Here is a 16,634-nt window from a genome sequence, read left to right on the forward strand (position 1 = left end):
TCAGGGATCTCTTTCATGAGGGCAATAACCCCATTCATGAAGGCAGAGCCCTCATGACCTAATTATCTCCCAAAGGCCCTACCTACTAATACCTTGGAGGTTAGGATTTCAACATATGAATTTTGAGGAGACACAAACATTTAGACCATAGCACTAAGTAATATTTTGTTTAATTCCAGACATTGTAAACTAAACTTCGCTGAGTTTTAAATTATTTTTATTGCTTTAGATATTCTAAGGTTTAGTCTAGAATGCTGTTATGTTCTTGGAAACAATATGATTCTTTGGGTCTTGTCTTTAAAATTTGTTAGGTGGGATCTAATCAGCAAGTAGCTAGGGCTAATTATTTCCCACCACTGTGGTAAGACTCATCTGTGAACTCTACCCAATACCCCATGAATTGTGAGTTTTCCATGTGAACAGTCACTTTTCATGGCCCTGTGTGTAACTCTAATCCTTTCATTATTCTTTCCCCAGGCTCAGGTAATTTGCTCACATGCATGCACTTAATAATATTCAGCTGAATACTCAAAGGGGACTACAGATATTCAGCTCTCTCTCCTTGCCACCTCCCTACTCTCTCTCTCTCTCTCTTTCTCTCTTTTTCTTCTTGCAAGGTTCTCCTCTATATAACCATTTCCTGTGAATTCTAGCCACCTTAGTCTCCCAGATTCTCAGCTGCTTCTCCCCAACTCTGGGACTCCTCTGATCATTCTGTGGGCTTCCTATTCCATGGTAGCCTGGAAACTATCTCAAGGCAGTAAACTCAGCTTAGCTTCTCATTTCTCATGGATCACTATCCTTGAGATCCAGGCAACAACTCTTCTTGTTGCTTCATTTTCAGTGTCTTGAAAATCATTGTTACACATGTTTGGTTTTGTTTTTAGTTGTTTCAGGTGGGACAGTAAACACACTTCCTGTTTCTTCATTTTGAATAAAAGCAAAAATGTCTTGTTCACCTAGCTTTTTAATTTTGCACCAATCTATTTCTTCCATTTTTCTACTATATCTTTTCCACTGGGCTCTTATTCTACTAGATTTTTGCTATAATATTCACTTTCACTGCATTTAGTCTTGGTCTTATTTCCATTTTTACCCTGGCCACCAATCATTCTCAAAGTTGCTACCAAGATGAGATATGTAAAAGACAAAGCAATTTAGTACTCATGTTTCAAACTATTTAATGTCATTACTTGCCTACAGCGTAAAATTACAATTCTTTAACATGGTATATAAAACTCCTCTTCATGTAGTCCTTGTTTACCTCAGCAATAATAACAAATTATCAACAACAGCAACAACGAAATAGGTAATATTGAGCCTACCATCTGGCAGGGACTGGTAGATGTCTTTTTGAAAAAAAGGCAGTTCCTATCCTGGTATCTTAAGACTAGCAAGTAAGATAAACAATAAATATAAAAATATAATTGACAACCTTCATAAGTACAGGGTATCATGAGTGCATATTTTCTGGGGTCTTTCAGGGTTAGAGTTATTTCTCCTAGTGAAGGGAGGTTTAACTGAGAAATAAAGTATACGTGAGTAAGAGTTACCTTAGAGAAAGGTACTGGTAGGGAGGCAGTAAACACAGAAGGAACAATATGTATGACATACCATGAGGCAGTGAGAGACTTGGCATGCCCAAGAAATGGAAGAAAACCAGGGTGCCTTTGTTGACTGGGTTCTAGTGAATGTCTCTTTGGAAGGCTGGAGATGCTCTTTAATTCCCCATTTCAGGCCCATCACTAACACCTGACAATATGTATGCCATGATGAACTATTAGTAGTTCTTTTGAGCTTATGTTTTTATATAAAAATATTCATTTGTATGTGCTATTTCTTATGCCTTAAACTCCTTTATCATTTGTTCCTTTGGCAATGTTTTTCTCATCTTTTAGGACACAATTTAAGCCTCTCCTCAGAGAAAATAGTTTTCTGACTGTTCATTCCTTTCTGTCAGTAGATAGGACTACTTTGTCCATTATTTTTAACCCTGCACTTTAACTTTATGTTCATTGTTGTTATCGTATGTGTTTCTCTTACTTGAATCTGAGTTATATAGAGCTAAAACCATGTGTTGCTAATTTTTGTTTCACCATTTGTAATATCAGTAATAGTCATGGCTAATTCTCTTGGTGTACTTCATCCCATTAGAAAAGAAATGACAAATGCTGTGTCTCAACAACTTACACAAAATTACTCATTAGACACATTTGATTATGGAAATAAAATTAAAAGTAGATATAATAAAACGTTATTTAATTGTGTTTTGCCTGTTCTGCTTTAGTTTTTTACATAATTTTTCTACATGACAATTAGTAATTTTTTGTGTCTTATATATTTGTCCAAAATGAAGTTCAAAAATGTAAAATATTTAATTCAGCAACAGCAGCATATGAGTTAGTATTTCCTCTAATTTTTTGAAATCTATGGGAAGTGTTTCCCAATTTCCTTTGGTTGTTTCATGTCCTATATTGAAGAAAACATGAGTATGAAATGGAACCTCAGCTCTTTTAATGACTTCCCTTTTTGGGTTGACTCCGCCTCCATATGTAGCCTTTTCATTTTCATAAAAGTGAAGTGATTTTTAGAATTCTTAGTCGTTTTCTTTAGAAGAACATTTCTAGGGAATAATACAAGAATATTTAGGAATCATTGAAGTTATAAACCTTTGGAATGAGCAAACTCAGAATGGTGCTACTTGAAGACTCTGGATCTGCTGGTAAAAGCTTCTCATGTATTCTACATTTCCCCTTTAATGGGCTATATAATTATTATGACAGTCAATGGATGTGATTTAAAAGTGATTGGCATCAGGAGAGTAAGGAGTGGAAAAAGGACATAGGCTTATATGGCAGCATCTTTGATCTGCCATAGATTCAAAATTGAAGATGTGATACAGGAATCACAGTTGGCATTAATTTTGTAAAACTGCTGAGGTAAAATTAAGTCAGGAACTAAAGTTAACTGAAATGTATTGAGTAAGAAAAAATAGTTGTTAGAAAAGATAGAATATGCAGAAAGGAATATTGATAGAAAGTTAATTACATAAAGAAGGTTATCTACTCTGATAAGTGAGTTATCTATTTCAAGACTTGTTTGGACATGTTAAAATCATTTAGCATTTTTAGTTTTAAATTAGTGTTGGGTTAGAGGAACAAGAAGATATGAGAGTAGTAACAGCATTAAAGAGTGTATTATGTGATAATGATACAGGTAGAGATGACAAGATTTAATATTTGAGTTTTTCAGATATGAATATCATCACTTAGGTATTGCTCAGCTAGCTACTATTTGGCAAGCATCAAGCCAGGTACTGGTGAAATTATGGTGAACACAATAGATATAATTCGTTTACTCATGGAACTTATCCTCTATCAGTGCAGCTAGGTAGTCTTAAAGATGGGGGCATCCATAATTGAATATCGAGGTGGTTAGGGAATAGAGAAATCTCAGGATACCTTCCCTGTGCCTGCTGGGAGAATTGTCCACTACTAAGTTTCATTGATGTTGTTTCCATTTTCCAGGTTTTTTTGTAATTTACTTTTTATTTTTTTATTATTATTATACTTGAAGTTTTAGGGTACATGTGCACAATGTGCAGGTTTGTTACATATGTATCCATGTACCATGTTGGTGTGCTGCACCCATTAACTCGTCATTTAGCATTAGGTATATCTCCTAATGCTGTCCCTCCCCCCTCCCCACACCCCACAACAGTCCCCGGAGTGTGATGTTCCCCTTCCTGTGTCCATGTGTTCTCATTGTTCAATTCCCACCTATGAGTGAGAACATGCGGTGTTTGGTTTTTTGTCCTTGTGATAGTTTACTGAGAATGATGGTTTCCAGTTTCATCCATGTCCCTACAAAGGACATGAACTCATCATTTTTTATGGCTGCATAGTATTCCATGGTGTATATGTGCCACATTTTCTTAATCCAGTCTATCGTTGTGGGTTGCCCTTGCAATTCTCATTTCCACTACCAACCTTCTTCTAATCTGTCACCTCTAGGTTGCCTATAAACATGAACATTTTCAAAGCTATTTCACTGAAACTATATGAGCCTGGGTATGAATGTTTCCTGCCTGCCTTGCAATTTAGAAGGAAGAGTTTTCTGTCTTGGTTTGAGCTTCTTTGTTAATTAACCTCTGAAACGATCTATCTTCTCCAAAGTCTCTTTTTGGGAAGATGCTACTTTTGCCCTCTTTTCTTTTTCACAGACATCAGAAGACATTTTGTCAACTTGAGTCCCTTCACCATTACTGTGGTCTTACTTCTCAGTGCCTGTTTTGTCACCATTTCTCTTGGTGAGTACTTTGTCAAATTTACTTACAGCCTTAGCCCACTCTGACAAGAACAGTTAAAAGGCAAACAATTTTTCTGAAGGTGAGTAGCATCTAAAAACTAGGTGACATGCTCCATGTATCCAAAGGATCAGATATTATTAAAAGCACACAGTAAAAATCTAACCATGCAACACCAAAATATTAGCATGGTTCCTCACCAAATGAAATAAACTCACAGGAGAGAAATGAATTTTACTTAAAGATTAGAAATAATGTTGAGCTGAAAAATAGGAAAGAATACAAAGGAGGAGAAACCTCAGAATCATTAGAACAAAAGTGAATTTGGGAAACACATTAGTAAATTCAAATGCCAAAATTTATCTAAAAATGTATTGAGAGATGCCAGGTTGGTGGGACCAGATTCCTAAATAAAGCTAAAATAATGCCAAGGAGGCAACTGAGATCATCTATCATCTGGGGGTGGGAGGAGAGTACAAAGAGGTTTATTTTATGGTAGAAAATAGCAGAAGATATCTCCATCTTAATTTTTATTTAAGTAGATAAGTTTCAGTCTAGCATTTTTAAGATTTATGCTATTTTACATATATGTATGAAATAAGGGTTAAATTTCTTACAACTAGGATTATAAGGATAAATAAGTAATGTAAAAAATAATCTTCTACTTGCTCTTTGCGACCTTGGCCAATTACTGTCTTAATCCATTGTTGCAGGAGGAACAGACAAGGAGCTGAGGCTAGTGGATGGTGAAAACAAGTGTAGTGGGAGAGTGGAAGTGAAAGTCCAGGAGGAGTGGGGAACGGTGTGTAATAATGGCTGGAACATGGAAGCGGTCTCTGTGATTTGTAACCAGCTGGGATGTCCAACTGCTATCAAAGCCACTGGATGGGCTAATTCCAGTGCAGGTTCTGGACGCATTTGGATGGATCATGTTTCTTGTCGTGGGAATGAGTCAGCTCTTTGGGATTGCAAACATGATGGATGGGGAAAGCATAGTAACTGTACTCACCAACAAGATGCTGGAGTGACCTGCTCAGGTAAGACTTGCGTTAGTCAAAGCCTCAACACAAAATCCTTGGTGGGAAAAAAATATGTAGATGGGTTAAAACCTAGAATAAGCCACTTTCCTGTAAGCAATCTAGTTCATGTATAAAAGTACTCCACCCATTGCTAGAAAACCACAAAACACAAGGTCATTTTTTTTAATAAAAAAATTCTGAACACTGTGATTAATGAGGAAGTGACTGGCTTCAATTTTATACATGATCTTAGCCAAAAAGCCAAGAAGTGGTGGTTTAAATTTTATATTCAGTAAGCTCACTGTAACCTACTATTCCTATATCATAAAAATATCATGACATCTAGGTTATTTCCTTGTTCTCTTTCCCAGTGACTTGTTTTGACATGTTGACCCACAAATTATTACTGTTTTGTCCAGTAACTGATAATCAACTTAGGTGAATCAAAAAACAACTATTTCTAGCATTAATACATCATTTCTTGTTGTAGGAAGGATTCTTTGAAAATATAATTGCTTGACCAGTGTGCAATGCTAGTCATTTCATTTACATTGTGGTTTTAATTTACAAAACATCTCCATATGTTTTATTGCAATTGACCCCACAATAACTGAGAAAGTCATGTGTCAGGCCTTTCTGCTGACAAATCCCAAGGGCACATTTCTCATCCAACTCAGATTCCTGAGCTCCCCATTTCTCTTTGTTTGTTTCATTCCTTTTTTTATTTTTGGGGGGGGATGAAGTGTCGCTCTTGTCCCCCAGGCTGGAGTGCGATGGCGTTATCTCAGCTCACAGCAACCTCCACCTCCCGGGTTCAAGCAATTCTCCTGCCTCAGCCTCCCAAGTAGCTGGGATTATAGGCACCTGCCACCACACCCGGCTAATTTTTGTATTTTTAGTAGAGACGGGGTTTCACCATATTGGCCAGGCTGGTCTCGAACTCCTGAGCTCAGGTGATCCACCTGCCTCGGCCTCCCAAAATCCTGGGATTACAGGCGTGAGCCACTGTGACTGGCCTGTTTCATTAATTTTTATGCAGTCCTCTCACCTCCCAGCCTCTCTCTCTCCCATAGGACTGACTATAGAAAGGGCTTATCTCTGTCCAGGCATCGTGATGTGATAAGAGAAACACACAGTAGCAGCTAGAAAAATGCTGAAATAAATTTTCACATAGCTAGTATCCTATGATTTTGTGCAAGTTGTCAAATCTCTCTAAACTTCAGTTTCTGAGGACTCAGTGATATAATACATGTAAAACTACTAGTACACTGTTTGGTATGTAACAGGTGCTGAAGATCCTCATGGCTCAGTTCTCTTGGTGACTCAGTTCTCTTTCTTCTTTCTCCTCTTCCTCTTCCTCTTCCTTCTCCTCCTTCTCCTCCTTCTTTCCTCTTATTTTTAACCACCATGGGAGGTGTGAAATGGGGAATAACAAAAGTAACATCTACTGCAAAGTTTAAAATTATCATAAATTTTAGCAGGCTCTTACATAATTATTGCTTTCTAGAGAACTGGCTGTTTAACTAAAACATCAGTGTAGTACTTTTAGCTCTTTTTTTCTGTTGTTTTGTAACGACCAGTGGAGTTAATCAATTTGCTTTTTGAAATTTATACACCTAAAGCTCTAACGGAGTCAAATTTAAATAACTTGAGTCGAATTTATCTATTTCTATATAAAAAGAGTATTTACATCTGTCCTAGTAATGGAAAGAAACAAAACAAAACAGAAAGTTTAAAAACTTTAATCTGTAAACATTTTCCTTTGTAAGTAGATATAGATAAAATTGTAATTGCTTCCTAGATTTTAACATATTAAAATTCTCCACTGTGTGGAGCTGGGCAACATCCAAAATCAGGCACCATTTTAAGGACAACATAAAATCCCAAGTGTCCAGAGGAAACTTATTTTCTAAAACCACTTCTGAATGAATGTAACTTCTGAACTCTGATCTTTTCTCTGCTCCAGATGGATCCAATTTGGAAATGAGGCTGACAAATGGAGGGAATATGTGTTCTGGAAGAATAGAGATCAAATTCCAAGGACGGTGGGGAACAGTGTGTGATGATAACTTCAACATAGATCATGCATCTGTCATTTGTAAACAACTTGAATGTGGAAGTGCTGTCAGTTTCTCTGGTTCAGCTAATTTTGGAGAAGGCTCTGGACCAATCTGGTTTGATGATCTTATATGCGACGGAAATGAGTCAGCTCTCTGGAACTGCAAACATCAAGGATGGGGAAAGCATAACTGTGATCATGCTGAGGATGCTGGAGTGATTTGCTCAAGTAAGGACTGATCTTGGCTCATTCTATTCTCCAGGAGAGGACAAAAGAAAGGGGTAATAAATCTTAAGAGCCTGAACTCTTAAGAACATAATGAAGTCTGCTTCTTTTGTCACCACATTTTAACCTAACTTCAGGTTCCAGTCTGATACCTGTGGACTTTTTACCTTAACTGAAATTAGGAGAAATAGGTTAGGGAAGAAGGGTGCATAGTGAAACTGAGATCCAGGTCATAAGAAAAGAAGAAAGTGTTTAGGAAAAGCCCATAAAGAAAGGGAGAGACCGAAAAGAAAAAGAGGGGAAAAAGGAAGGAAGGAAGGGCTTTACTAGGAAATTTTGCACTATGAAGTTTTAAGACCAAACCACTCCAGTTATCATCTAATCCACAAAAGCCTCCTCATTAGCCTCATTAACCCACTCCTTCCCAAATCATTTTTCAAATTCACAGAATCAAATCACTTTTTAAAAATCAATATTGGCTTCCCATTAAAACTTTATTTATACTAGATATGCATTGTATCTGTCTAGAGACTTTCACATTGTATACTCAGACTGGGGGCAGGGACAATGGTTTGTGTGTGCAGAGATACCACTCTTCATTTTTCTATTGAATTCTTAGTATAAAAGGAGATTGAGTGTGTCTTGAACCCCAGAGAACACTTAGGAAAATAAGAGTAAAAAATCCCTATCTTCACCAGGTCCCTTTTTCTCTCTCTCTCTCTCTCTCTGTGTAAATAAAGGAACTTCCATTCAAACTCGTTTAAAAAGAAGAGAATACTGGCTCACAAAACTGGGAAATCCAGAGGGTATAGTTAGCCTCATGCATGGTTGGATTCAGGTTCTTGAACAGTGTCATCTGGGTTCTATCTCTTTCTGCATGTCTTGAACAGGCTTTCTCTTGTTGAACAATGTGATCAGCTATAGCCTGAACCACAATGAATGGAATTCCTACAAGAAAGCTAGATTTTGTTAGCTTAAGAATGTGAAGAATTTGGAGTAGAAAAAACAGAGACTGTACCTTCCATTCTCTTTTACCCATCAAGATTTCTCTAGGCCCCCAGTTAGCACATGCTGAGGAATTACAATAAATAATATTGTGGGAATGAAAATGGAAACTGCCAGAGGGAAAAAAACAGTTTAATTTATTACAGAATATTCTTCAGAATCAATGTTTGTTCTTTGAAGAATATTGATTTGGGGAAGGTGAAAATTGTAGTACTGAAGCCTCCTTTCTCTTTGCTCTGCTTTTAAACTAAGGAAGTGGTCACAACAGGTTCAGGTGTACAACACAGGCTAGGTAGTATCAATGGAGAATGCAGTCAGAGGCAAAAGGGATTGCTAAGTATGGAGGCAAATTGAAGGATGAGGTTGCCACCTAAACACATGCAAATATATTTTAACCAGAAAAAGTAAACAGTTCTAACAAGAACTCTGTGGTGGTCAAATAGCAGGTCTCTAGATGAAATTCAGTCCCTGGGTCTCCTGTTAGAAACACTTTCTGTAGTATATTCTGTCTATACTGAGATGTCCTATCTTCTTGCCTGATCCACTCCTCTTTCCATCTTGAATGATTTCCGGTGGTAGTACAGTACATCACAGTTTTCTCTGTCTCCACTTATATCTCTCCCTTTTTCCTTAAGTCATCTCAGGTACAGCTATTTATAGTCTCATGTTCTTGCTTCCTTATCTCAGACCTGTTGTGTGTCTCTGTTACAGAGGGAGCAGATCTGAGCCTGAGACTGGTAGATGGAGTCACTGAATGTTCAGGAAGATTAGAAGTGAGATTCCAAGGAGAATGGGGGACAATATGTGATGACGGCTGGGACAGTTATGATGCTGCTGTGGCATGCAAGCAACTGGGATGTCCAACTGCCATCACCGCCATTGGTCGAGTTAACGCCAGTGAGGGATCTGGACACATCTGGCTTGACAGTGTTTCTTGCCAGGGACATGAACCTGCTGTCTGGCAATGTAAACACCATGAATGGGGAAAGCATTATTGCAATCACAATGAAGATGCTGGCGTGACATGTTCTGGTAAGTTAAAACCAAACCAAAACCAAAACACTAAACAAAAAGAAAAGCAGAAAGAGTAAGTCCTGTGCTCCTTAAGAGTAGGAATAGATGTAAGAAGTAGAAATGCCTAGTAAATTCCTTGCTGGGAATTACTTTATACTTGTAGTCTTTGACATGTTCTTTATTCAACTAGTTTGGAAGGTTGTCTGACGGCATTCTCTGTAATAATTATTCAGACTGCTTTTATGGAGCACACTTCAAACTCAGAATCTACCTGGAGCTCAGAGAGACAAAATTTCCTAGGAATCCGTTTTTAAAATTTTTTAATTTACTTATTTTTTTGCTTTAAGTTCTGGGATAGATGTGTTGAATGTGCAGGTTTGTTACATGGGTAAACATGTTCCATGGTGGTCTGCTTCATGTATCAACCTGTCATCTAGGTTTTAACCCCCCATGCATTAGGTGTTTGTCCTAATGCTCTCCCTCCCCTTTCCCCTCACCAGCTGACAGGCCCCAGTGTGTGATGTTCCCCTCCCTGTGTCCATGTGTTCTCATTGTTCAACTCCCAGTTATGAGTGAGACCATGTGGCGTTTGGTTTTCTGTTCCTGTGTTAGTTTGCTGAGGATGATGGTTTCTAGCTTCATCTGTGTCCCTTCAAATGACATAAACTCATTCCTTTTTGTGGCTGCATAGTATTCTATGGTGTATATGTACCACATCTTCTTTATCCAGTCTATTATTGATGGGCATTTGGGTTGGTTCCAAGTCTTTGCTATTGCAAATAGTGCTGCAATAAACATACATGTGCATGTGTCTTTATAGTAGAATGATTTATAATCCTTTGGGTATATACCCAGTAATGGGATTGCTGGGTCAAATGGTATTTCTAGTTCTAGATTCTTGAGGAATCACCACACTGTCTTCCATAATGGTTGAACTAATTTTCACTCCCACCAACAGTGTAAAAGCTTTCCTATTTCTCCACATCCTTGCCAACATCTGTTGTTTCCAGACTTTTTAATGATCGCCATTCTAACTGGGATGAGATGGTATATCATTGTGGTTTTGATTTGCATTTCTCTAATGACCAGTGATGATAAGCTATTTTTCATATGTTTGTTGTCTGCATAACTGCCTTCTTTTCAGAAGTGTCTGTTCATATCCTTCACCCACTTTTTGAGGAATCTCTTTTAAAACTGAATTGCTCATATCTTTCTGCCATTGACAATTTTTATCAACCCTTGAAACTACAGTCCCATTTCTAACAAAAATTTATGGTCTATATTATTGTTTCTTAAAAAGTCAGGAAATAAGTAAGGTATAATTTCCAGCGTATCAGTATCAGAGAAGAAAAAAGACAAAAAAAAAAATCCTCTGGAAGCTAACCTCCATATGTATCGATGGTTTAAGTTTATATTTCTTTTGCAGATGGATCAGATCTGGAGCTAAGACTTAGAGGTGGAGGCAGCCGCTGTGCTGGGACAGTTGAGGTGGAGATTCAGAGACTGTTAGGGAAGGTGTGTGACAGAGGCTGGGGACTGAAAGAAGCTGATGTGGTTTGCAGGCAGCTGGGATGTGGATCTGCACTCAAAACATCTTATCAAGTGTACTCCAAAATCCAGGCAACAAACACATGGCTGTTTCTAAGTAGCTGTAACGGAAATGAAACTTCTCTTTGGGACTGCAAGAACTGGCAATGGGGTGGACTTACCTGTGATCACTATGAAGAAGCCAAAATTACCTGCTCAGGTATGACTTTCAATCAACTTGTTAAGAAGAAGGGTGTAAATTTCCAGTACTACCTTTGAAATTGAAAAGAAACATTGATCCTTATGACTAGATCACTCCCAAGAAACCAGAAAATATCTACACAAATTCCACCGGGAGAGTCAGATAAGTTGACAATTCATGTTGCACTTTAGATAGAACTGTTTGGGTTTTGCTCACTTTGGTTTTTGAGTAGTTTTTAAATCAATAGAGGTAAAAGAGATTAAGGAGGATTAAAATTTAAAAAATAGAATTCAGTATTTCTTTCACAGGATGTCACCAAAAGATTTAAAAAATAACCATGTTAGATAAACTGACATAACCTTCAGCTCCCTCTATTGTACTGTGAAAGAATTTTCTTTTTTTTTTTTTAAACCTGTGAATATTTCACTGCAACCTCTTTAAAAAGCTCAAAAATGAGTTGTAAACCGGTTAGGTTTGTGGATAATCTTTAGTATTTTATGCTAATTATACTTATACAAATGCTAACTTTGTTGAAAAGTGATGCTTTTTTAATAACTCTAAAGTAAATGTAACTTTTACTCATGCAACAAAAAGGCTTTAGAAAACACAGTCTACGAGAAAACCATTAAACGTGTAGAGACCTCACAGAATGGAAACTTGTACGTGCTGCATGTCCTGTAACCAATAATATGGCTCCAGATACCTCCCAACCTAGGCATGCAGTGAGGGGCATTTCCCTGATGTTACAAACGGTGCTTACCTCTAGTTAAGTGGAAATTATCCTCCAATTGAAAAAAAGGCAATCATTTAAGATATAAATTTGAATTGCTGTATTACTTTTTAAAACATATTCTGGACCAGGCAATATAATCACATGGTTTAAACTTCAAAATAAAAAAGTGTAAACTCTTCCCCCACTACTATCCAATTCTTTTCCTCACAGACAACTTATGTGGTTAGAATATTTATATATTATTTGAGATATTTCATGTAAATACAAGAAAATGCAAACAAATCTATATATAGCTATCATTTGCTTTCATTATCCAAATGGTGGCATGTTGTATAAATTGTTTTGTACCTTAAGTATTCACTTAGTAAAATTTCTTGATCAAATTTCACATCAGTATTTAAAGAGATGTCTGAAATTACTTCCATATTTATAACATTTCTTATAATTTATTACCATGTGTATTCATTTATTCTTTTAATTTCTTTTACCTGAGAAGATTAGCCATTCTTTTACCTAAATTTTTTTTTTAAAATCATTATTTAGATTTTAAAAAATTAATGTTACCCTTATTTGCTTTCTAATTCATTAAAATTTACTTTTCTTTCTAATAATTCTCTTCGGATTTCCTAAAGTTTGATTTCTTTTTGGCCCCTAACTTCTTGAGTTGAATCTTAAGTTTTATTTCTTCTGATTTACTAATATAAATATTTTAGGTTATAGATTTTCCTTCTAAATTTATAAAGGTTTGTATATTTTCTTATTAATTGTATTTTACATTGATTAGCATTAAGTTCTGCTGTATCTAAAAGAGAAACAAATAATAGTGGCTGAAGAAAGACAGTGTTTACTTTTTCTCATTTAAAATTAGTCAAATAGGTAAGCAGTTTAAGGCTGTTTTGGTGTCTCTGTTGTCACCAAGAAACATCCAGAATAGATTTGCTGCAGTAATTATCAAATCCTACCAGACAGGAAGGATGAGCCACCCCGCAGCTCAGTGAGTTACTTGGAAAGCCAATCTGGTAGACGAAGTGCTGGCCTCTGAGAAGGTGTCTTCTGTCCAGTGTCCTTCATGGGCCCCAGTGTTGCTCTCAGGGCAGTTCTTCCTGGCACATTATTCTTCACAGTTACATCCAAGTTTGGTTTGGAGAGTATCTCTATCTAAGGACAGCACACCTTTCATAACCCACTTTCTGCTAATATTGGTTTAGGGACCTTTGGATTAAAGATTGACTAATCAAGGGCGGATGTCAGCTGCCCTCAAATTCAACAAAAAAGTTCTTTCCAAGGTTACTAAGCTTCTAGTCTACTTGCTTTATAACCCAATGCCATCTGAAAGTAACTATAGTCCAAGAGCATATAAATATACTTTCATCTATGCTGTGACCAGCCCTTCTCTTTAATTATTGACCACTGCCTTAAGGCCGTTTGAAACTGTGGGTTTGGGAGGAAGGACAAGACCTAAATTCCGTCTTTGCCGGTAGACTCATTGCCTTTGTATCTGGAGTATCAATTTTTTTTTTTTTTTTTTTTTTTTTTTTTTTTTTTTTTTTTTTTTTTTTAGACGGAGTCTCGCTCTGTCACCCAGGCTGGAGTGCAGTGGCGCAATCTCGGCTCACTGCAAGCTCCGCCTCCCGGGTTGACGCCATTCTCCTGCCTCAGCCTCTCCGAGTAGCTGGGACTACAGGCGCCCGCCACTACGCCCGGCTAATTTTTTGTATTTTTTTTTTTTTTTTAGTAGAGACAGGGTTTCACCGTGGTCTCGATCTCCTGACCTCGTGATCCGACCGCCTCGGCCTCCCAAAGTGCTGGGATTACAAGCGTGAGCCACCGCGCCCGGCCTGGAGTATCAATTTTATCTTCTGACAAGGCTACAGTTTTACCACCACCTCAATTTAGGGGGACAGGATACTTAGAGTTTTTTCTTCAATTCTTCAATTCCGAATTATAGGACTCTTGATTAACAATATACAACACCTGCAGGCAGACCATACCTCCTTATAAAATTGATATTTCTCCTCCTATTTCTGCTTGCATTCTGACTACTTGTAGTCTGAATTCATCTTTCTTGTAAATGCTAAAAGTGGCAAGGAGAGTCCACGTCATGCAAATATCCTGATTTTTTGTAGTTTTGTTTCTTGTACTTTGCCCAATAAATTCTGCATTTTTTAAGCATCAGTGAGTAGATGGTTTTCTTTTCAAAGTGAGGCTTGCCCAAGTATTTTACCATGTGTAAGACTCATTAGGTTTTTAGCCTCTCATACCTGAGTCATTAATGCATTCTGCTCATCAACTCCATTCAACCACACCCGTATTTTAGGTTGCATTACTAGAATACCTTACTTATGGTAACATGTTCTAAATTATTCAGGATTCTTTTCAGATGTGTATAATAGAAATCATGAATAACATAAATTTGCAACTTAAGATGGGCTCCGTACTTCACAGAGCTGTATTTTTGTTTGCTATTTGCCATGTGCACTTTTTGTTTCCTTTTACAAACTCTTTTGTTATATTTCTGTAGGTTTTGGAAGTTGTTCTACTTATGTTGGGGGCCTTGGTTTTTAGCTTTTTACATGTTTTGTTAGTAATATAGTTTGTACTTTTGTTTCTTGATTTACTTGATACTTTCAATGATGACATACTGTCTCTGTCAATGATGACGTGCTGTCTCTTTCAATAATGGACATGCTGTCTCTGTGCCTGCCAAATTCAAGCTACGAATTTGATAATCTGTTTAAATTCTTTAACTTTTATATAGCACAGGGCTATATAGCTGAAAAGAACCACAAGAATTCAACTAAGCAGGAGAATTGGAAACAATTTAAGATAAATTGTTGACAGAAAAAGGTCTAGGAAATTTTGGTCACAAAATTACTTTGAATCTCAGACATTTTGTTTGTGATGTCTGTGTATGTACTGTAGAGGACATCTGACCTTAAGAAACAGTTCATTTGAGTTATGCTGTATTTTAACTTAGGATGGAGAAATAATTCTGAGATTATGATGATCTATACTTCTTCAGAGTCTGAAAAGCATTAAATATTGAAAATACATTAATGCTTCTTTAAATCATAATTGTAATTTTATTTATCACTAAACAAAAGGAAGTAATTCTAGTTAATTATTTCTCTAATTATGTTAAAGCTCTTTGTAGATCTATTCATTTTTCTAGAGAAAATTCAGTTACTTATGCCAGGGGAAAACTGAAGTTGTTGATCAATGGCGCTAAATCCAGGTGCAAAAATTTACTTAATGGCTTTTATGTAAAAACACAGTCAGAGACTTAGCAGAAAAAAAAATCCGTTAAAGGGATAAATGTCCAATATTCTATCCATGTCTAAAGAGTAATGATATAAGCAAAGCGACCCATAGGATAGATTAACATGTTACTAGCAGATTCACGAAATAAAGGCTGAGGATGCAGTCTCCAAGTCACTTTCTGAGTGGGAGAATTTGTCCTCTGCCTTGACTCAAATATGTTAGGACAAAGAAAACAAGAGGATACTTATAGAAGGGACTTTTTCTCAATTGCTTAATGAGTTTTCACAGTGGAAAAGAAAATATTTTTGTTTGTTTGTTTTTCACTGGTTTTCTTTTGGTTTATTTTGTTCAAGATGGATCCAAATGAAAGAGTAAGAAGTTAGAAGAAACCAGAATTTGGCTTGATCTAGGAGACTGCCTTTACTTAAAGATTTAGGGCTGTCCAAAAGAGGTTGGGATCATATGAATACTAGTTAATGATATCTTAGAGAAATTTCATGCTTGAATAAAGATTCAAAAAGAAGAAATGAAAGACCATCCCACTCAAGGGTCATTAATTATTTGTATTGTAGAGGTGTTATTTACTTTAAACTCTGAGCTATGTTTAGAAAGCAACATGTTTTTCATCTCAAATTTGGATAGGAATTTGCTTTGTGCAGATTTAATGGATAATGGGTGAAATTTTGACATGTTGAGGTATTCTATATTGCTGTAGTACAGAATATGGTCATATTTGGAACATTTTCTAAGACATTTTAGTATCAGGTGAAAGGTTTATGAGAGATGAAAGGAAATCAGAGTATGTAGATTGGCAAGGGCTGATGGTGTATCTATATCATCGTGATAGTAACATCAAGAGATTACAAAAATTGATATTTGATAGCAGATATCTATAAAGGACTTAAGACCTGCAGAGGGTCTAATTTTCAGCTGCATTTTCTTTATTTCTTTTAAAAAACAAGTTAAAAGAAATAGTTTGTATCTCTTAAGTACTTTATATTGCCTCTGAGTATTTTCAAAGAAACTCACTTATCTTGATGATTGTGTTTCTTAACTTGATGAAGAGCATCTTCATAATATAAATTCCATTTATTATTTATGATGTGTCTTTTCTTTATATTTTAAATTTCAGCTACAGTAAGTTACTTATAATTCTTCAATGACACCATGCTATTTCACGACCATATTCCTTAAAGACTGTTTCACACACTGTGTATTTGGCAAACTCCTCATCTTTTTTCAAGATCCAGTTTAGATCTACGGTATTCTCTCCTACATAGTCT

General features: G+C 36.5%; 1 protein-coding gene across 3 annotated transcripts in view; it reads left to right on the forward strand.

Annotated features, from left to right (window-relative positions):
- Positions 1 to 2,548: 2,548 nt before the first annotated feature.
- Positions 2,549 to 16,634, forward strand: part of CD163 (CD163 molecule) — a 29,012-nt gene continuing 14,926 nt past the window's right edge. For all 3 annotated transcript variants that reach the window (XM_003273792.4, XM_003273793.4, XM_012502482.2), the window contains exons 1-6: positions 2,549 to 2,722; positions 4,223 to 4,309; positions 5,020 to 5,343; positions 7,292 to 7,612; positions 9,326 to 9,646; positions 11,055 to 11,375. In XM_003273792.4, the coding sequence (XP_003273840.1) occupies positions 2,677 to 2,722; positions 4,223 to 4,309; positions 5,020 to 5,343; positions 7,292 to 7,612; positions 9,326 to 9,646; positions 11,055 to 11,375 (1,420 nt within the window). In that variant the 5' untranslated portion in view covers positions 2,549 to 2,676. The remainder of the gene's footprint in view (positions 2,723 to 4,222; positions 4,310 to 5,019; positions 5,344 to 7,291; positions 7,613 to 9,325; positions 9,647 to 11,054; positions 11,376 to 16,634) is intronic.

This window comes from Nomascus leucogenys, chromosome 23, assembly GCF_006542625.1.
Source record: "Nomascus leucogenys isolate Asia chromosome 23, Asia_NLE_v1, whole genome shotgun sequence".
Lineage (NCBI taxonomy): Eukaryota > Metazoa > Chordata > Mammalia > Primates > Hylobatidae > Nomascus > Nomascus leucogenys.